Source organism: Saccopteryx leptura, chromosome 5 (genome assembly GCF_036850995.1).
Source record: "Saccopteryx leptura isolate mSacLep1 chromosome 5, mSacLep1_pri_phased_curated, whole genome shotgun sequence".
Taxonomy (NCBI): Eukaryota; Metazoa; Chordata; class Mammalia; order Chiroptera; family Emballonuridae; genus Saccopteryx; species Saccopteryx leptura.
In genome coordinates this window covers 156525458-156547489 of record NC_089507.1, presented here as the reverse complement: position 1 = coordinate 156547489, position 22032 = coordinate 156525458, and the positions used below count along the sequence as shown (strand labels likewise).

Here is a 22032-nt window from a genome sequence, read left to right as displayed (position 1 = left end):
GATTTAAATTTTCAAAGGAATGCTTATGAAAATCTAAGAGAATGTTGGTTATGAGGCATTTAATATAGAATTTAACTAAAATTGTTTAATAATCATGTTTTTCCATAGTCTTTATTCATCCTCTTTTCAGAACTGACTAAATATAGGAATGTTTTTAATTTTGTGGTCCATAAATCAGAGGCATCTTTGTTAAAATTTACCTATACTTTGTTACATTTCATATATTTAGTAATACCTTCTCAAATGTGTTTGCTTGTTATATGGTAACTAAGGGTTTTATATTAATAGCTATTAATATATAATAGCTGTGTTTTCTGGTTGATAAAAACACAAATGCAGGGGAAAATAAATGTGTTTTTTACACTGGGTCTTTTCATTAGTAACATTTATTTTTATATTATCTAGGCTATCAAGTACTAGCTCCAACTGCCTATTATGATCAGACTGGTGCCTTGGTGGTTGGCCCTGGAGCAAGAACTGGCCTTGGAGCTCCAGTTCGATTAATGGCTCCAACACCTGTTTTAATTAGTTCAGCAGCAGCACAGGCTGGTAAGTGGAATTGATGTTTTCAGGGATAATGTTTTTCTGGTGGTGTCTGAGATGTTTTAAAAACAGAATCATTTTTCTTGGTAGTTTTAAGAAAGGTCTGAAATTTATTTCACAGCAGCAGCAGCAGCAGCAGCTGGAGGATCTGCAAATAGTCTCACAGGCAGCACAAACGGGCTGTTTCGGCCACTTGGCACGCAGCCACCGCAGCAGCAGCAACAGCAGCAGCCCAGCACTAATCTCCAGTCGAATTCATTTTACGGGAGCACTTCTTTGACTAATAGCTCCCAGAGCAGCTCTTTGTTTTCTCACGGACCTGGCCAACCTGGAAGTACATCTCTTGGCTTTGGAAGCAGCAGCTCTCTGGGCGCTGCTATAGGCTCAGCCCTCAGTGGGTTTGGTTCATCAGGTAAGTTTCTTTTTAAGATGAGTGTGCTTTAAGTGGATATGAGGTATATGTATTTTTCTGATATTAAAATAGGCAGTAATAAATAGCTGGTAGTATAGAAAGGACAGGATTATAATACTGATGGTTTATTGGTTTTTGTGGAAGGAAACCTACTTCCTATAAATTTTTAAATGTCTATGAATGTTTAACTCATTTCAAACAGCCCATTCTTTTCTCAAATATAATACTTTTCCCCTGGCTTTAAGAACCATACTGTTGTAATTTTTTAGGAAGGTTTACACAATGTATTTTATGCTAATTACTAGCTCTTCCTTACTCTATATCATGTTGGAGGAAGAAATACTTTTGCCATCTTAAATTTCTGGTGTTTTAAGATAACTGTCTTTGTGTGCTTATCAGATGATTTAGTTTTATTACATGCTACTGATTAAGACTTTATTTTATATTATATATAAAAGTAAAACATAAATGTTCTAAACAGAAGCAAGCCCATAAGAAACTACCAGTACACTTATATTTATTTTAGATTAAATAGTTTAGCCTTTATCACTAATTCATTTAAAAGGATGTTTTTCCCATTCTAGTTTTATTTATAATACTTGAGAAATCCAAATGTTAAATAGCTTCACAAAATAAGTGATTGACCCACACAAAGTGATTTTGTAACTGAGGAAGAACTAAGTGAAATGAGAAGAGGCGCACCGTTGACGCCTTACAGTAATCGTTCTCTGAGGTTCCCGGGGTATTCAGGAAGCAATGGGGAGGATAGCTTCCCCTCATTTGGTACAGTTGACAGCCTTCTCTTCATGAGGGTCAGGACTATATAACATTAAGTTATATTCTTTTCTGGTGTGGAAAATGGCAAAACTAACGTGTCAGTCATACTTGCCAGTTTTCCAAGGAAGTGTCTTCTAAACTTTTAATATTTGTAGCTAGAGGAATGGTCTTGAACAGCCATAAACTTTTAGATGCAAAATGCTTTTTTTGTTATAATGAAATACAATGGGGTATTATTATAGTTGCCTAACAAAATTACCTAAAGAATGGGCACAAGAACTTCTAAGGGAAAATCTAGTGAACATGCAGACTGTTCAGTCTTTTAATTTAATTTTCTACTTGTAGTTTGGGTGGTTTTTTTTTTTTTTTTATTCTTTTTTTGAAGCTGGAAACGGGGAGAGACAGTCAGACAGACTCCCGCATGCGCCCTACCGGGATCCACCCGGCACGCCCACCAGGGGCGACGCTCTGCCCACCAGGGGGCGATGCTCTGCCCCTCCGAGGCGTCGCTCTGCCGCGACCAGAGCCACTCCAGCACCTGGGGCAGTGGCCAAGGAGCCATCCCCAGCGCCCGGGCCATCCCTGCTCCAATGGAGCCCTGGCTGCGGGAGGGGAAGAGAGAGACAGGGAGGAAGGAGGGGGGGGCGTGGAGAAGCAAATGGGCGCCTCTCCTTATGTGCCCTGGCCGGAAATCGAACCCGGGTCCCCCGCACGCCAGGCCGACGCTCCACCGCTGAGCCAACCAGCCAGGGCCTGGGTGGGTTTTTTTTAATTGTTGTTTTGGTTGTTGTTTTTTTTCATTGCTTTTGGAGTTTAGTATTTTATCTCCAGCCAAGCACTCTCATAGGACTCATTTTTTGCTTCTAACACAATTGACAAGCATTTTCCCCAAATAACTAAATAGGCTGAAGAAAATCAAAGAACATATAACTTTAAAAAAAAAAAACTTTGTGGAAATAACTAGCTTCTGAACTGTAGGGTATAGATCCTAAATAAGCCAGGGAAAATAGAGAAGAGCTTTGATAAACCTCGTGTACCCTTTTCTAGTAAAATGTCATTAATGATCTGGTATTGTAGGCCTCCTTACCCAAGTCTTCCAAACTCCCATTTGTCTTGTAGTTTTGAACAGCTCTCCCCCTGCATTCAGGAATTGGTTGGCATGAATATTTTGTTTCCTACAAATGTTCCCTACAGATGCCTCTTTCCCAAAAACTTATCTTCTTCATGCCTCCTTTATAAGCATTGCCTACTCAATTCTGATTTTCAGTCTGGGGTACCTCTGTTTTATCTTGCTTCAGAGGGTTTTAACGATTACCACCCCAAATCCAGTAAATAGTCTTACATCTTCTCTCTCCTCTTGGACATTTTGGTGAGAATTCACTCAAGTGCTACAATATGTACACTTAGAACAAACCTATGGCTGTTTCTCATTATGGCAGTTCCATGCCTATATGAAATCTAAAGTGTATTGTGGTTATGTGTACATTTCCACAAGCAGTAACATATACACAGTCATTCTCTTACTTATATGATGAAATTATTCCTGCTTAAGAGTGTTAAATGCCCTAATTTATAAAACAGCTGGCTAAGATTATTATGATATAGTGATTAAATCATCCTTTTGATACCATTATTTAGAAAGCGCTATTACAATAGAAAGTTTATAGTTTAACATTCTACACACAGTTGATAAATAGCGACTATTGTCTGTCTAGCTTTTTAGATATTTTAAATAAACTTTCATATTTCATAGTCATACTTTTGCAGATAATTTAGGCATATAGTAAAACTTAAGGAGCCAGTTTGTTTTGCTTAAGCTATTTTGAATTACTTTTAAATGTTTGGTTTGGCTTTTCCTTTTTGGAGGAAAATATATTGCATGTGTCAGAATTATGGTTTATTTATTTGCCAGGGAGTGATAGTGTTACTGCTCTCTGATACTAGAGAGCTATTTATTGTCTTTGTCAGTTAAATTGTTTCTGAAATAAATAGGACTTTAAAATGTAGCAGTGTCTTACAAAAATCACTTTGACAGTGTCCTTTTAAATTAACATAATTAATGTAGCATACATTGACAATTTTTGCCAAAACCAATTTAAGAAGAGCTATTTACTATATTAGTGTTTACTTTTTTTTTTTTTTTTGCTATTAAAATGCATATAGTTACCTAGTTTTTCTTTATTATAATGCTATCTTAAAATAAAAAATTTTCAGTAAAACACATTGTCAGTCTTTCAGGAACTGCACTGACAGTTAATAAAAGGTTGAATATTGTTACACTATTTTGCCTAATATAGCAGCGGGAGCCTGGTATTTTTCCTTTACAGAATTTTGAATTTGGCAAGAGCCAATGTAATTAAAGTTTCTTACCTGTATTGTAAGCTTAACTTGGTCTACCCATCAGGTGCTCTGCTTAATTTTTCTCTTTAATCTATACCTATATGACCTACTTATAATTGACTTGAGGTTAGAAAACCAAGTCCAAATAGAAACTTTGAAAATTCTCTTGAAACAAATTACCACATTGGTCCGAATATAGAATGTGTCCTTAAAAAACTTGACAGCTTAAGAAATTCCCATAGACGAAAAGGCAGTCTTAGAAGTAAGAAAGATGCATACTTGAAAATATGGGTACTGAGACAAGAATTGGGAGTTTTTGACAGCCCCTTCAAACACTTGGTAAAGGATTTAATTATCCAGATATACATTAACAGCTAAAGTCTTGGGTTGCTTTCTGAGCATTGGTTGCACAGCTACATGGTAATTTGATTCTCCTGTTCTTTTATGATTTTTGTGGAGCACAAAAGGGAAAAAGGACTAGGAGGTTAATAGTTGAATTTGGAATTAAGTAATAAGAATTCAGTATGTAGCCTGGCCTGTGGTGGCGCAGAGGATACAGCGTCAACCTGGAATGCTGAGGTCACCGGTTTGAATCCCTGGGCTTGCCTGGTCAAGGCACATACAACAAGCAGTGAACAGCTAGAGCGAAGCAACTGCTTCTCATCATCCCCCCCACCACATAAAATCAATAAATAAAATTTTTGTTTTTAAAAAGAATTCAGAGTATGTAGGACAATAAGGATTGTAATATTAAATAATTATATATTATCTAAGGAAAAAAAAGGCTGATCAGTTTTCAATTGAGCAAGGGGCTAACGGGGTAAAATCTTAGGAATGGAAGATCCTAAGGGGTAAGTGAAAGCATGTTTTTGGTGTGATAATAGTTACAAGAGCTGTTTTGTAAAAGAAGGTTTAGTTTTTTCATATACATTTTGTAATTTAGTTGTTGAAGGATAAGGAAAATTTGTAGTGTGAAAAGTACTGAGGAATAAGCTGCCATGCATATTTCACAATTGACTAGTATTTGGGCCAATATGGACGTAAAGTATTATGGTTTGAACACAGGTAGAAACCAAATTAAGTAAATGGTGAGGAAAATATATTATAATAATCTCTTTATCAATATAGTCTTTTCTTGGCATTGAATTGAAGTCTTAAGAACTGGTTAGGACACTACCAAAATTTAACCGATTGGAATTTACTCTCTAGCTTATCATAAAGCAGACAACTTAACAATGCCAGGGTTTATAAATCATACCAGGGTATTAAAGCACAGAAATCATATGTGTCAATGGTAAATATGTGTGAAATAATGAACATATGACTGCTATGTTAAGTATTTGGTTACTTTATTGGGGTGCATTTATACCCTTTTATGATTAATAAGTTAGTATATGTAGTTATCACAGTAATTATCTTCTCCATTATATTTTTAAAAATAATTATTGTGATCACTTCTGTTATTTCCCAGCAAGAGTTGGGGATAGGTTTTATTCAGTTAACACTGTATGTAATTAGGGTTTTTTTTATTTCTTCTTCAGTTGGCAGTTCTGCAAGTAGTAGTGCCACAAGGAGAGAGTCTCTATCTACTAGCTCTGACTTGTACAAAAGATCTAGTAGCAGCCTAGCACCCATAGGGCAACCATTTTACCATAGTCTGGGATTTTCCTCCTCTCCAAGTCCAATAGGCATGCCTCTGCCAAGCCAAACTCCAGGACATTCACTTACGCCACCGCCATCACTATCATCACATGGATCCTCATCCAGTTTGCATTTAGGTAAAAAAACAACCCAAAACCCTTTTTATTTGTATGTATACATGTAAGTGTGTTTGTGTGTATGTTTTTAATATATGTAAAATATTTAATGTTGGGTAAAACATGCCAAATTGCTTTTGCTTTTAGTTATTAGCCTTTTGAAAAAGTTCTATTGTCATGAAAATTTTAAATGAGGGTCTAATGTACAGTAAGGTAAAGACCCCTATTGTATCTTGTTTTCTTTTATGAAATACAGTGGTGTTTTTTCTTGTCTGTGCTTTTGATTTGTGTGTGTTTCAGATCATCTGAAAAGTCAACTATTTATGAATGATAGTGAAAGAAATTTTCACTAGTAAGAGTTTGCACACCAAAAGAAAAACATTAGTCACATAATTTTTTAACTTTAAATAATTTCATTTAGTACAGTGGGTTTTACTTTGGCCTTTGAATGCCTGGCCATTTTACCAAAGGGTTATGTCAGGGTATATGAATATAATATGTTTGTGAGTTAAAGAATCTTAAGGGTTTGATCCATATATTTCTCTTACTTTTAAATATGTTGTTAGTTTAAGATAAAAAATGGTTTAGGCTTGTTGTACCCTTGAAGTTGGAGTATTCAGAACTTTTGTTTATCTCTGGATATTAAAACTGCCCCCACCCTAAGATTACTGAATTGGTTACCTTTTTCCCTTTCTGGGAAATATTTATCCATGTAATGAACAGTATATTTTGAAGGGTTTTTGGAAATGAGAGGCTTTGTATAAATCTCTGTCTCCTCTTAAAAAATATTTTCATTAAAATTAGAATTTGTATTTTTGTAATCCTAGTTACCTCAACTAAAGGGAGAGATTCTATTGCTGACTCTTATGTGCTTGGAAAGATTTAAATTAGCTTTCAATTTAAGAAGTAATATTTTCATTGTAAGCAGGTCTTTTGATCCCTCCCCCATCATAAGGTTATAGCTCTCTTTTTTTAAAGCTCATTGTCCATGAAACAAAGGTATCTTTTGTAGTAATTAATTATCATTTAGAATTTTGTCTTTGCAAAGTGGGCCAGATTCCTTTTTTAAAAACTGGTCGTACACCTCAAATTCTTGACCTCTGCTCTTTGGGGGATATTGAATATATATATACATAAACAATGAGTTTATCCAGGGGGTTCCTATGGCCTGTTTTGCCAGCACTATTTGTGTAAAGGTATCAGTGTTTAGTCTAACATGTTTCTTCATTTATCATCTTAGTCACTGGAGTTGCTCAGTTCCTGAATTCTATGACTTCTGTTTAGACCTACTTCACACCTTTATATAAGACATGCTTTTGAAACTTTGAAATGGACACACAAATATGGAACATAACAAACCTAAGAATAAACATTTCATAGTAGTTTTGTGTTTTCTTCGTTATGGTTATATTTGTTCTGTCCTGTCATTTTTTTTATAGGTAAGTTTCAGGTCAGATTTCTGTCAACTGTTACTATGTTGTACTTTAAAGCTTGTATAAATGGCATTAATTATTTTACACAGATTGCTTCGAATTTGATTATAGATGACTTTTTTAGATGGCTCTAAGATTAAAGAGCAATCTAGATTTTTTTTTTTTAGACTATAAAGAATCCATGTAGATGCATAAGGAAGGAATTATAGTCGGTTATGAAAAATAATCAGAACTTGGGCCAGCAATTCTTCATCACCCTGATACTTCATACCCGTAGTTAAACTCTAGTTTAGAATCTGATATTTTAGTGCACCTCTGATTGGAATTATCTGTAGATTTTTTTTATATTCTTTCCTTTTTAAGCTTTAGTTGTAATATGACAGGTTGTGTTGTTAACAAGAAATAGACTCTGCTGGGTTGAAGATAATAAGTTTTATAAATTTGCTCTTGATATAGTATTCATGGAAATAATTGAATCTTTGCTTTCCTGTGACTCACTCACAATATAAGACTTATATGCTCTAAAAAATATTTTAATCTTTGATCTAAAAAATATTTTAATTGTATGTCCTTGAAGTAGATTTCTTCATGAATCAAGTTATCAAGGCTGATGATTTAGATACATATGGAAATGAATTTGCATATTCATTTAAAAAATAATTTTACTGAACTCACACATTAAGATTATAATATCATGAGATAGATATAAGTTCTCAGTTTCATTAGAATTGGTTGGGATTAGTTCCAAGTTATTTTCTTGTGATATTTTAAACATGTAATCATTATCATTAATGATAGGCTTTGATGCTGCACTCTTCAAGTACTGGATAAAACATGTTAATTTTGGGGGGGGGGGTTGTTTGTTTGTTTCTTTCTTTTTTCTTACCAGCTCTTCCTTTGTTCATGCTATATAATTCACAGAAAGGCCTATTGGCAACATTTTGTGCTTCTGGCTTTCCAAAAAAGGATAATTCACTTTAAAAAAAATTATTTGAGTAACATAAATAGTTTTAGCAGAATGACTAGTAATTCACCTTTTAATTAAAGAAGGAGTATTTCAGTTGATAGGTTTTGATTGTTCAGTTTTTGTAAACTAAAATATTTTGTTAGGATTTTCTATTTTTAATATATTGAAGTTAGGAACAGGAAAAAAAATGTTTCATTCTTCCATTTTCTTGTACAAAATTTCTAAGAGAAACCCCTTTTTTTAAAAAAAAGCAATATAACCACAATATCATCATACCTTTTAAAATTAATTTTTATTACTCTAATTTCTTAAATGTCTTTTTGCAGTTGTATCGTTTAAATTCAGGGGCCAGATAAGGTTCATACATTGCATTTGTTTGATATATCTTTTAATAGGGAACCATTTCTCCTTTGTCTTCTTTTTTACCTTCCATGTATTTGTTGAAGAAACTGTCCTGTTCACTTTCCCATATTCTTGACTTTGCTTACTGCTTTCCCATGGTAGTGTGTAATACGTCCCTGTATTAATTTCTCTTCATATTTTCTGTAGAATGGAATTAACCCAGAGGCTCAGCCTGGTTGTTTGTTGCTTGTGTGTGATTTTGCACAAGAGGAGGTTCTGGACTTGCTGCTGCACCACCATGTCTGGCATCCCCGTTGTGAGGCTGTCAGTCTGCTCATTGCTTGAATATTTCTCCAGCAGTTATAAAATGCTGATGCTCTTGATTTTTTCATTTCTTCTGCATTTATTAGCTGAAACTTTTCTGTAAAAAATAAATTTTCCTCATCGATTGAGAGGTTACTTTAAGATATATAGTTTCTATATGTTAGGCTAATGCTTGATTTCTTTTTATTTTCTAACTTTCAGAGTGAGCTGATTTCCTAGCAACTTCTTTTTTTTTAAATCATCATTGTACCTGTAAAGTGATGAATTTTATGATTTTATCATTTCATTGCAGTCTGAGACATCAATTTTACACCTTTTTATTGCCCTAAAAATTTACCATTTTTGGCCATTTGGAGTTCCTTCAGATTGACTCTTATGTTGACATTAATTTTTTTTTTTTTTTCATTTTTCTGAAGCTGGAAACGGGGAGGCAGTCAGACAGACTCCCGCATGCGCCCGACCGACCGGGATCCACCCGGCATGGCCACCAGAGGGCGATGCTTTGCCCCTCTGGGGCGTTGCTCTGTTGCGTCCAGAGCCATTCTAGCGCCTGAGGCAGAGGCCACAGAGCCATCCCCAGCGCCCGGGCCATCTTTGCTCCAATGGAACTTCGCTGCGGGAGGGGAAGAGAGAGACAGAGAGGAAGGAGAGGGGGAGGGGTGGAGAAGCAAATGGGCGCCTCTCCTGTGTGCCCTGGCCGGGAATCGAACCCGGGACTCCTGTACGCCAGGCCGACGCTCTACCGCTGAGCCAACTGGCCAGGGCCGACATTAATTCTTTAAAAGCAGCAGTTAAATTACTGGGGGTTCAGAGAAGTAAGTGTGAAGGGACCAAGAAAAGAGAACTTTCAGCTTAATGATTTTTATCTTGAAATGCAAAGAGTGATGTCAAATTTTGGGCAGCGTTGGATAGTAAGTGAATTAGATTCTCATGTTGTATTACTCATTCTCTCTGGTAAAAGCATCTTGAGCCTGACCAGGAGGTGGTGCAGTGGATAGAGCGTCAGACTGGGATGCCGAGGACCCAAGTTCGAGACCCCGAGGTCGCCAGCTTGAGCGCGGGCTCAACTGGTTTGAGCAAAAGCTCACCAGCTTGGACCCAAGATCGCTGGCTCGAGCAAGGGGTTACTCGGTCTGCTGAAGGCCCGCAGTCAAGGCACATATGAGAAAGCAATCAATGAACAACTAAGGTGTTGCAATGCGCAACTAAAAACTAATGATTGATGCTTCTCATCTCTCCGTTCCTGTCTGTCCCTGTCTATCCCTCTCTCTGACACTCTCTCTGTCTCTGTAAAAAGAAAGAAAAAGTCAGCATCTTTTTTTTTTTTTTTTTTTGTATTTTTGTATTTTTCTGAAGCTGGAAACAGGGAGAGACAGACAGACTCCCACATGCGCCCTACCGGGATCCACCCGGCACGCCCACCAGGGTCAACGCTTTGCCTACCAGGGGGTGATGCTCTGCCCCTCCGGGGCATCGCTCTGCCGCAACCAGAGCCACTCTAGTGCCTGGGGCAGAGGCCAAGGAGCCATCCCCAGCGCCCGGGCCATCTTTGCTCCAATGGAGCCTTGGCTGCGGGAGGGGAAGAGAGAGACAGAGAGGAAGGAGGGGGGGGTGGAGAAGCAAATGGGCGCTTCTCCTATGTGCCCTGGCCGGGAATCGAACCCGGGACTCCCGCACACCAGGCCGACGCTCTACCGCTGAGCCAACCGGCCAGGGCCTCAGCATCTTATTTCAAGATATTTCAATCCTGCCTGATCTGTAGTAGATAAAAGCGTTGATGTGGAATGTTGAGGTCACAGGTTCGAAACCCTGGGTTTGCCAGGTCAAGGCACATATAAGAACTATGAATTGATGCTTCTTGTTCCTCCCCCACCCCCTTTCTCTCTCTCTCTCTCTCAAATCAATAAATATTTAAGAAAAACAAAAGATATTTAACTTCTTGTAATAGAACATTAAATATTTGCAATATTATTTTAATCTGCCTGGGGCTAGCTAACTAGTTTGTTCCTTCCTTATTGCCTTTATTTTTCTTATTTCAGGAAACCTTTAAAATAAGTTAGTGATTTCTTATTTACTCTGATCGTTATGCTCATAGTAATTAGATTGATACTGGGTATAAAGCAGTATTCTGTATTTTTATTTAATTTAGGGTATGACAAACTAATGGATTTTTCCCTTGTACCTTTTCATTTTTGAATTGACTTGTTTCTTAAGAAGAGGGCATTAAAACGTCGAACTCAGACTTTGTACTTAGTGAAATTTGCTATTGAAAGGTGACTATCGGTTCTGAAGATTTGTTTACATGATGGATTTAGTAATCAAACAGTACATTAGCTTGCTACGGATTAGAAAATTGTATAACCTGTTTTCCTAATAACAGCAAATTTTATATTTATTAATTGTCATCAGGATAATACTAATTTTTAGGATCATTTTTCCTGTTAAGTAGTACATGTATTAAAATTGCTGATCTTAAAAAAATAAAATTGCTGATCTTTGCCAGATATAGTCTGCCGCTTCTCTAGCATGAAATGTTTAAGAATTAAAACAGGTCGCCTGACCAGGCGGTGGCACAGTGGATAGAGTGTCGGACTGGGATGCGGAGGACCCAGGTTCGAGACCCCGAGGTCACCAGTTTGAGCACGGGCTCATCTGGCTTGAGCAAAATGCGAACCAGCTTGGACCCAGAGTCGCTGGCTCGAGCAAAGGGTTACTTCAGGGGTCGGGAACCCTTTTGGCTGAGAGAGCAACGAACGCCACATATTTTAAAATGTAATTCCATGAGAGCCATACAGTGACCCGTGTACATTACACATTATCCAATAAAAATTTGGTGTTGTCCCAGAGGACAACTGTGATTGGCTCCAGCCACCCACAACCATGAACATGAGCGGTAGGAAATGAATGGATTGTAATACATGAGAATGTTTTATATTTTTAATGTTATTATTTTTTTATTAAAGATTTGTCTGCGAGCCAGATGCAGCCATCAAAAGAGCCACATCTGGCTCGCAAGCCATAGGTTCCTGACTCCTGAACTAAGGTGTCACAACGAAAAACTGATGATTGATGCTTCTCGTCTCTCTTCGTTCCTGTCTGTCTGTCCCTATCTATCCCTCTCTTTGACTCTCTCTCTCTGTCCCTATAAAAAAACAACAACAACAAAAAAAAAACAGGTCAGATTTGTTGTAAGGCCGTGCCCAGTTTTTCTAAGTTTCATAGATGGTCCTTGAAGCAGAAAAACTGATTTTTGAAGCTTTTGTTGGAAGTGCTGTTACCATTTAAGTAGTAAGTTCCCTGTAACTGAATAGCATTTGATAGTTTCTAAAGCACCTTCATGTTCATTATTTCATTTCATCCTGACTGTTAACACAGAGTCGCTGAGTAATATGCCCATTATAGGTGAGAAAATTATAGGTCATATGAGCCCAAGAGACACTAAATGACAGAATTGAGGCTAAAACATAGTGCTGACTCCTGTTACGAGTCTTGCTTTTTCTGTTATGCTGTTCTATAATGAACAACTTCACAAAGTTTGTAAATAATAATATTCTAATCAGCCTCTCAGAAACTGTTTATCTCACAATGGCAGGTCATGTTTTTTTTAAGTTCTCTCTACTAGACTTCTCGATACCTTTTTTATTTTAATTACTCTTGAGATTTCTAGAAAAGTTCTTGTCTAGACATTTAAAGTGCAAATATATTATCTACTCCATGAAATAAGAATGTTTGCTCAAGCAGGTGATACAGGGACTGACTATAGAACAGCATATCTAGCCCTCAACAAGATATTATTTACAGGTTCTCATGGTAGTATAAATTTAAGCACTGCCTCAACCCTTTGGTTTGTTTATTTGATTATTGAGTGTGAAACATGTTGTGAAGAAATTTTAAAATTCTTGTATGGAGGTATTTTATATTTTGCTTCTGTATACAAATTCATTGATCTTATACCTAATTCAGGGTCACAGTGATTAATTTTCACCCTTATGTTTTACTTCCTGTTCTTTAATAATGTTAGCTGTGATTTTGTGGTTCTAATAACAGTGTTTTCACCAGTTAATTCAGTCAAGATAATCACAGAGTTAGGAATAGAAAATACTTGATCTGATTCAGTGGTTTAGCATCAGAATCACCTGGAGCACTTATTTAAAATATCTAATAAGAGGAGGTGGACAGTTTGGAAGTGTGTGGCAAGCTAAGAATATTTTCAGCAGAATGTGAGAAGGTACTTGGGAATAAGTCCAGTGGAGCAAGGGCAAGATGACACACTGACTAGTAAGAATCTTGAAGAACATCAAGAACTTAGTAATTTTGCTACATATCAAAACTTAACATAAAGCTACAGTAACTAAGATTGTGGTCCAGGCACAAAGATAGATAAATAGACCAGTTGAGTAGGAGAATCCAGAAATAGACCTACTCATTTAGTTACCTGATTGAGTGGCCAAGGTGCCACTCTTATATATTTGGAAATAATAGTATTTTCAGTAAGTTAGACTGGAGCAATTGAAGATCCAAATGGGAGATAAGAACTTCTGACTGTTCTTTTACAATACACACACACACACATTTCTTTTTTTTTTTTTTTTTTGTATTTTTCTGAAGCTGGAAACAGGGAGAGACAGTCAGACAGACTCCTGCATGCACCTGACCAGGATCCACCCGGCACGCCCACCAGGGGCGACGCTCTGCCCACCAGGGGGCGTGACGCCCCGACCAGAGCCACTCTAGCGCCTGGGGCAGAGGCCAAGGAGCCATCCCCAGCGCCCGGGCCATCTTTGCTCCAATGGAGCCTTGGCTGCGGGAGGGGAAGAGAGAGACAGAGAGGAAGGGGGGGGGGTGGAGAAGCAGATGGGCACTTCTCCTATGTGCCCTGGCCGGGAATCGAACCCGGGTCCCCCGCATGCCAGGCCGATGCTCTACCGCTGAGCCAACCGGCCAGGGCCCACACACACATTTCATTCCCAAAGAAATTAAGTAATGTGCTTATAGTGATGAAGTTAAGAAGGAGCAAAATTTTGAGGCCAGTTCTGTGTGGCTCATTCTGAAATGGCATTCATCCAAAGAATGTTTTATTTCTATATAATACCTATCTGGATATATAAAAGATCTTTTCCTGTCTTTAAGTGTAGAATTTTTGTGAACTTTTAATAAAATTGTGGTAAAATAGAATTCAGCCTATTATGAATTGGTGAGAAAAGTGAGTTTGAAAAAAAGGATTAAAGCAGTGAAAGTCTAGACTTCTTCCACAGCTGTAAGAGTATTCAGATCTCAACAAACATTTTTGTAAATTAGTTTTAGTGGTTTTTCCCTTATATTTTATTGATGAATCTGCTACTTTCTTGTTTAAAAAATTATTTTATACCCTGCATAGATTTCTACATTAAAACCTTATTTGACTGCCTCCATTCAGTGTGCTCTTGATCAGTGTATTGAGATCATACCCTTTAGAGTACTATACTTTGAGAAGTTTTATGACAGTTGTTTGTGGAGTTTTTATTTTTGCATGTGTATGTTTCGTTTGGGGATATTTTTGGAGGGGGATATGTTCTTCTGTGTTAAATGCTTCTTTCACATCACCTTCCCAGTTCAGCCCTCTTACCACCATCATAGCAACCCCATCAAGAGAGAAAATGAGTGTGTTTATAATGTGCCTAGGATCAAAATTATTCTCAGTATTTATAATTTGTGAAGCAAAACTTATGATTGCATAAATCCTTAGTAATCATGACTTAAGATGGGGGTCGGGAACCTATGGCTCGCAAGCCAGATGTGGCTCTTTTGATGGCTGCATCTGGCTCGCAGACAAATCTTTAATAAAAAAATAATGTTAAAAATATAAAACATTCTCATGTATTACAATCCATTCATTTCCTACCGCTATGTTCATGGTTGCAGGTGGCTGAAGCCAATCATAGCTGTCCTCCGGGACAACACCAAATTTTAATTGGATAATGCGTAAAGTACATGGGTCATTGTATGGCTCTTGTGGAATTACATTTTAAAATATGTGGCGTTCATGGCTTTCAGCCAAAAAGGTTCCCGACCCCTGACTTAAGAGAACAATTCCAGCACCTACAGTTTTCCTTTCCTCCAATCAGAAAGGGCAGCTGGGTATGAAATCTCAACAGGAATATTCAGAAGGCAGTGCAGATACAGCCTGATTTGCTCACTGTCACCAAAAGAAGTAACTAGAGAAAGGCATTCAGGTCAAATCTGAGAGGGTGATTTGATACATACAGGGAAGTACTTTTGCTCATTTGTTCATATTAGGCAGCCAGTCAAGTTCAGCCCACTGCTTTTTCTTTTGGGTTTTTTTTAAGTTGTCTTCATATTCAACAGCCATAGAGATAGTTTTCACCAAAGATAAAAGATTCAGACAATTTTCTAACCGTACATAAAGTAGTAGCCTTTCTTAAAGGAATAATGGAAATTGGTAAAGTTAGTCATAGAAATGATATAATATTAGTCTGAAGACAGTAGTTTACATGTTAAAAAACTCGGTCTGTTTAAATGTTCTTTGATGAATGAGGGGAGAGTATTGTAGTAAATGTCTTCTGTGCAGATGGTGCCTTCTTCCTTTTATATCTTAAGTATTAATATATTTTATATATTAAGTAATTAGTGATTACTAGTGATCTTAGTAATCACTAGTTAACATAATCACACTGGTTTCAGGTGCCCAATCCTACAAGACATCACACATCTCTGTACACCATACTGACCATACTGTGTGTTACAGGCACCGCCAAATCAAGTCTTCATCCGTCACCATTTATCCCTCCCACACCCTCATCCATTTGCCTCCCCACCCCTCTGTCACCACACTGTTTGTGTCCATGAAGTGTTTGTTTTTGTCCTTTTTTCTTTTTCTTTTTTTTTTAGTTTAGGCCGTAGAGGCTAAAAGGTAAGATTATTTAATTGCTTTTAGGAAAAAATTACAAGCAATAGAAATGGAAACACAGATTCTTTCATCTTAATGTAGTTTGCAACTTAATGTTGTTTGGTCATATATTGCAAAATGTCACATTCAAGATAGAACACTTAACATGGTTATGTGTTTTGATTTTTATATTATCCTATTAAAGTCATATAGAAGATTATAATTTTAACTAAAATCACGTTGGTTTTTAAATTCATTGAATGAAACCTCATTCTTTCCCTCAATTAAATTTTCTATATGACACATATATAGTTAATGATAATTAGAAGTATATATTTTATGTGGTTTACTTCCCATGTAACCTCAAGCATATCCTCGATTTTTAAAATTACATGGCTTTAAATGTTCTTCATAGTAGAATATAACTGAACGCTCTAAGGGAATTATTCAGACATAATAGTAAAAAGAAAAGAAAAAACCCTCAGTCTAATTATTAGCTATGAATCCTTAAATAAGGTATTTTAGCTTGTGTAAGCCAATTGTATCATAAGTAAAATGGAGATAATACCTTTGTCTCACAGGGTTGTTAAGAAGATAAATAGCCTGTATATTGGTTTTATAGAGCTACTGTAACAAATTATTACAAGTAGGTGGTTTAAAACAAATTTATTGTCTCACAATTCTGAAGGCCAGAAGACATGAAGGTATTGGCCAGGCCCGTGTTCCTGTGACACGGTACAGCACAGTTCTTGCAGCTTCTTGTGCTGGCTGGCAGTCCTTGGCATTCCTTGGCTTGTAGATATATCACTCCATTCTCTGCCTCCATTAGGATGTGGCATTCTCCCTGTGTCTGTCTATCTTGATTTTCCGACTCTTAAAAGGATACCAGTCTTTGGATGAGAAACCAACCTAATTCAGTATGACTTCATTTTATTTATTACATCTGCAAAGACTCTGTTTCCAAATAAAGTAAAACTCACAGGTACCAAAAATTAAGACTTAAACATATCTTTTGTGGAGACACAATTCAACCCATTACTGTTTACCTTTGATCCCCCAAAATTTATATTTTGGCCCATATACAAAATACATCACTCCATCCCAGCACCCCCAAGAGTCTTAGCACATTTTAGCATCAACTTGAAGTTCCAGATTTCATTTTCTAAATCAGGTGAGACTCTGGGTATGATTTGGCCTGGGTCAAAATTCCTCTATACCTATGGACCTGTGAAACCTAGAAAATAAGTTCTTTGCTCCCAAAATACTGTAATGGAGCAGACATAGGATAGACATTCCCATTCCAAAAGGGAGAAAATAGAAGCAATAAAGGATTACCAGTCCCAGACCAGTTTGAAACACAGCAGGGCAGAATCTGTTTGGTTTCGAGCTTGAGAATAATCACTTGTGGCCTCTTGTGTGCATGACTCTGCTCTCAGAGTCATTCTTCACTGTCTCATCTCTGTCCCTCTCAGTGCCGGCTGACAGTGTTTCTGCTGATAGAAGATTCTCAAAACCATGGTTGGTTTTCCGTTAATGTCTGGGGGATTTCTGACCATCTTCATTGTTTCTGCTTCCTCGGCACTCTCTCTGGATAAGCTAAGACTTTGTCAGATCTTCAAGTGCTGGTTTCCTTTTGCTAAACAATTCTTCAAATTTTTTCTTATTTTTACAATAAGTAAATAGGAGAAACCTTGGCCATACACCTTTTAACACTTTGCTTAGAAACCTCAGCTGAATGTCCCAGTTTATCCCATACAAGTTCTACTTACAACCCAGCATAACATATTTCAGCGGAGTTGTTGCCACTTTATAACAAAGATTGCCTTTCCTCCAGTTTCCAATAGCATGTTCTCATTTCCTTCTGAGGTCTCACTTGGAGAAGCGTTAGTATGCATTTGTGGTTTTACCAACATTATTCATGATGATATGTGTATTCTCCAAGATAATAGAATCTTTCTTTATTATGTTTCTTCTATTTATCTGAGCCCTCTCCAGAATTTTCTTCAATATCCATGCTTCTACCATACATGTCTTCAAGACAGTCTAGACTTTTTCTGTTATGAACCCCAGAATCCTGCTTATCTCCACCCATTACTCAATTCCAGAGGCACTTCTGCATTTTTAGGTTGTTTTTTGTTTTTAATTTTATTTATTCATTTTTAGAGAGGGAGAGAGAGAAACAGAGAGAGAGAAGGGGGGAGGAGCTGGAAGCATCAACTCCCATATGTACCTTGACCAGGCAAACCCAGGGTTTTTGAATCGGCGACCTCAGCATTTCCAGGTCGACGCTTTATCCACTGCGCCACCACAGGTCAGGCTTTAGGTTATTTGTTAACATAGCATTCCACTCTTAACACCAAAATCTGTATTAGTTTCCTGAGGCTATTGAGGCACATGACCACAGCTGAGTGGCTTAAACAAAAGACAGACTTTCGGGGGGACATAGTTCACCACAGCACAGCATTTTATGCAGTTTACTATCTCTGCCCAGTAAAGAATGCTCGGGTCCTGGCTGGATGGCTCGCTTGGGTAAAGCATTGTCTTGCAATGCAGAGGTGGCTGGTTCAGTCCTTGGCTGAGGCACATACCTAAACAGATCAATGCTTCTGTCTCCCTCTTACCCCCTTCCTCTCTCTGGATTCAATAAAAATATAAAATTTGAATAATAAGAATGCTCGGTACACGGACTGACCAGCTTGAGCATGCTTGAGCATGGGATCATATACATGACCCCATGGTCGCTGGTGTGAGCAAGGGGTCACTGGCTCACCTGGAACCCCATGGTCAAGGCACATAGGAGAAAGCAATCAATGAACAACTAAGGTATCACAGCTATGAATTGATGCTTCTCATCTCTCTGCCTTCTTGTCAGTCTTGCTCACTCACTCACTAAAAAAAATAAATGCTCAAGAAATGGTAACTGCCTTTTTTTTTTTTTTTTAACAGAGACAGAGCAAGAGTCAGAGAGAGGGATAGATAGATAGGGACAGACAGACAGGAACGGAGAGAGATGAGAAGCATCAATCATCAGTTTTCACTGTGACACCTTAGTTGTTCATTGATTGCTTTCTCATATGTGCCTTGGCCGTGGGCTACAGCAGACCAAGTAACCCCTTGCTCAAGCCAGCAACCTTGGATCCTAGCTCGTGAGCTTTGCTCAAACCAGTTGAGCCCGTGCTCAAGCTGGCGACCTCGAGGTCTTGAACCTGGGTCCTCTGCATCCCAGTCCAACGCTCTATCCACTGCGCCACCGCCTGGTCTGGTGGTAACTGCCTTTTTTAAAAACAGTTCTTGTGTGAAGGAGGATAGCAGGACCATATTAATGTGCAGATACTTAGGTTGAGTTAAGCTCACAGATCAGATTGTTGCTTTTTGTTTCTCAAAATAGTACATAACCATGGATCCTCAGAATCTAGCACATAGTATCAATTTTGAATATTTTTTAAATGGGCTTTGTAAACTATGTTAAGAAACTGATTATGTTGAACACATAAAACCTATTTAAAATGAGATGCCATGACTCTGGACAGAGGTTTGACCAGTGTTGTCCTTTGAAAATTACAGTTTTTATTGATTGATTGATTGATTTTATTGATTTTTAGAGAGGACGGGAGAGAGTGAGAGACAGGAACATCAATCTGTTCCTGTATGTGCTCTAAACGGGGATTGAACTGGCAACCTCTGTGCTTCATAAGGATGCTTAAGCAACCGAGCACCTGGCAAGGGTGAAAACTTATAGTTTTTAATATTAGAAATGTATACTCAGTATTCCACAGTGATTTGTGTGCCTGTTGAGAAGCACTGCTATGAAAAAAAATTTCCCCATTGAAGTCTAGCAACATATAGATAAATGTACTAACAACGCAGATTATCCTAGGCTGAATTCAGTTCTATATACTTCTTTTTGGAAACTTATCAGAGAAGAAATACTAAACTAAAAGTACTAAATGGATCTGTTTATGGGTTAGAGGTGACTAAACTTAATGCCATAAATTAAAATAGACTGTCTTCTTTTTTCAACTTTTTTCAGCTGCCAAGTTCATTTTATACCATTGATTCTTTTCCTGCTCCACCTAACTGGTCATCTTTCATTAGCATATTTCCACTTCTTGACCTTTCCAGAAAAGCCTTGTCTTCTGAAACAGGCTCTGCTTAAGCCTGTATGTTGTTGTTCTCTTTTCAGAATCCAAGATATACTCAGATTATAATTTTTATTTGAAATTAGTAGTTGACAACTTGCTATAACATGAAACCTTAAAGTATCTTGATTCTAATTCATTAACCTCCCAACTCCTCTATCAGAATAACCCTTGGATATATATATTTTTTAAATATTCACCAATAATAAATTCAGTAGGTCTTAAATAAGATTGAGGAATCTATATTTTTCAAAGAATACACAGATCTGGCAGGTTGAGAAGTTATTTCATATCCTAGGGAGGTGGAATATAATGAAAAGTAAAAAGATTGGTCAAGTTAATTTATTTTGTGTTTGTTTCAGTTGTTGCATTGTTTTTCTCCCCTGTTTTCCTAGTATTTTTAAATCTTTTAAATCCTGATATTTAGTAGAAAAGGATTCTAAAACTTGCCAAGGGAAGTAAATGAAAACTGATAAAATAATATTATTTGTACTAGGATAATTGTAAGGTATTTACCTTCCTTCAGTTTTATAAATGAGCTTGAAAGGTAACTACATAAATAGCATATAAGGGACAGTGTACTATTGTCTGATAAGCTCTGGCCTAAGAGTCCTGGCTGACTAGCTGAAAGTCACATCACTATGGATCATAGTCACTTCATCTGTGAAATAATAGTACAGATTTTCATGTCCCATACATTTAATCAGATAGTGGTTAAGATGTGGTGACTGATACGGGGTGTCAGTGATGAACTGAAGGGCTCTTACCCCTTTAACACACTCTATGAAGAACATGTCAGCATTTCGACTACCAGCAGCAGTGGTATGAATATAGGGGCCTGTTTTTATGTTTGTTTTTAACAAATTTTAGAATAATTTCAGACTTATGAGAAAGTTATCATACTAATATGAAAAAAATTCCAGCATACTCTTGACCTAGATACTCCAAATGTTATTTCCCACATTTGTATTGCCATTTTTCTCTCCCCTCTCTGCATCTTCCTCACCCCTCACACCCAGTTTTTACTTATATTTTCAACAGGGAGTTGCATAATGTTTCTTACAAATCAGTATATGTTTCTTGAAAATAAGGACATTTTTAAAAATAGAACCACGTTTATCAAAGGGGGCTAAGGAAATTAACAATGATATTCCATAATACTATCAAGTGACCTCAACATATTTGAAGATTATAGACTGGTTACTTTGTAGAATGCCCCTCAATCCCCAAATAGATTTTGGATGACATACTTTCAGTGTTTAGAAAACCAAATTTAAAATGTTTAATGTATATTATAAATTGAGTTTTAACTGCTTCTTAATTTGTAAGGAAAGGAAGATATCCTGTCCTGAGTGAAATTTTTTTAGTAAATGAAAATGCTAATAGTCTTCTAGAAGTGAAATTTTGAGATTTTTCTTAAAACTCAAGGCAGTTTTACAGTATTATATGTTTTAAGTTGTCACTGTGTATTCGGAGTTTGCTGTTAAGAGCTGATAGAATGTACCGTATTTTTCGCTCCATAAGATGCACGGGCATTTCCCCCTCCACTTTGGGGGGGGGGTGCGTCTTATGGACTTAAAAATACAGTAATTATAAGAATATGTAGAAGTGAGAAATTTCTGTTGGATATGGCTAGGAAAACTTGGAAGGTACCAAATGAAATTGGCAATTTACTGTGGTAAGTATGTGTTTTGAATTTGGTGTTGAAAATCTTTAGTGCATTAAAAATACAGAGATAAAATTAGGCTTTATGTTTGAAGTAATTATAAGCAACAGTACAGAGATAATCATAAGAAGGTGAAACATGAACTATTAGAGTACTACTAGGACATTTGTGTAAGAAACAGGTTTGGAATAATGACATGAAAACTAGGCTGGCCCTGGTTGGGTAGTTCAGTTGGGGTAAAGTGTCATTCTCCTAAGGTTACAGATTCATTCCCCTATCATGGCACATATACAAGAATCAATCAATGAATGCATAAATAAGTAGAATAACAAATCCATGTTTGACACTCTACCTTCTTCCCTTTCTCCCTCCCCTGCCCCCCTTTTCTCTCTCTCAAATTGATAAGTTAAAAAAAAAAAACTTGCCCTGAATACTGTAGAGGATAT

The 22032-nt window shown here is 37.1% G+C and overlaps 1 protein-coding gene across 12 annotated transcripts in view; it reads left to right on the top strand.

Moving 5' to 3' along the window:
• The window catches only part of PUM2 (pumilio RNA binding family member 2), a 103024-nt gene that overhangs the window by 62836 nt on the left and 18156 nt on the right, over positions 1–22032 (top strand). For 4 of the 12 annotated variants that reach the window (XM_066386241.1, XM_066386239.1, XM_066386245.1 and 1 more), the window contains 3 exons: positions 406–549; positions 662–955; positions 5614–5850. In XM_066386241.1, coding sequence (XP_066242338.1) covers positions 406–549; positions 662–955; positions 5614–5850 — 675 coding nt within the window. The remainder of the gene's footprint in view (positions 1–405; positions 550–661; positions 956–5613; positions 5851–22032) is intronic. The other 8 variants (XM_066386244.1, XM_066386242.1, XM_066386243.1 and 5 more) reach the window with 5 other exon arrangements.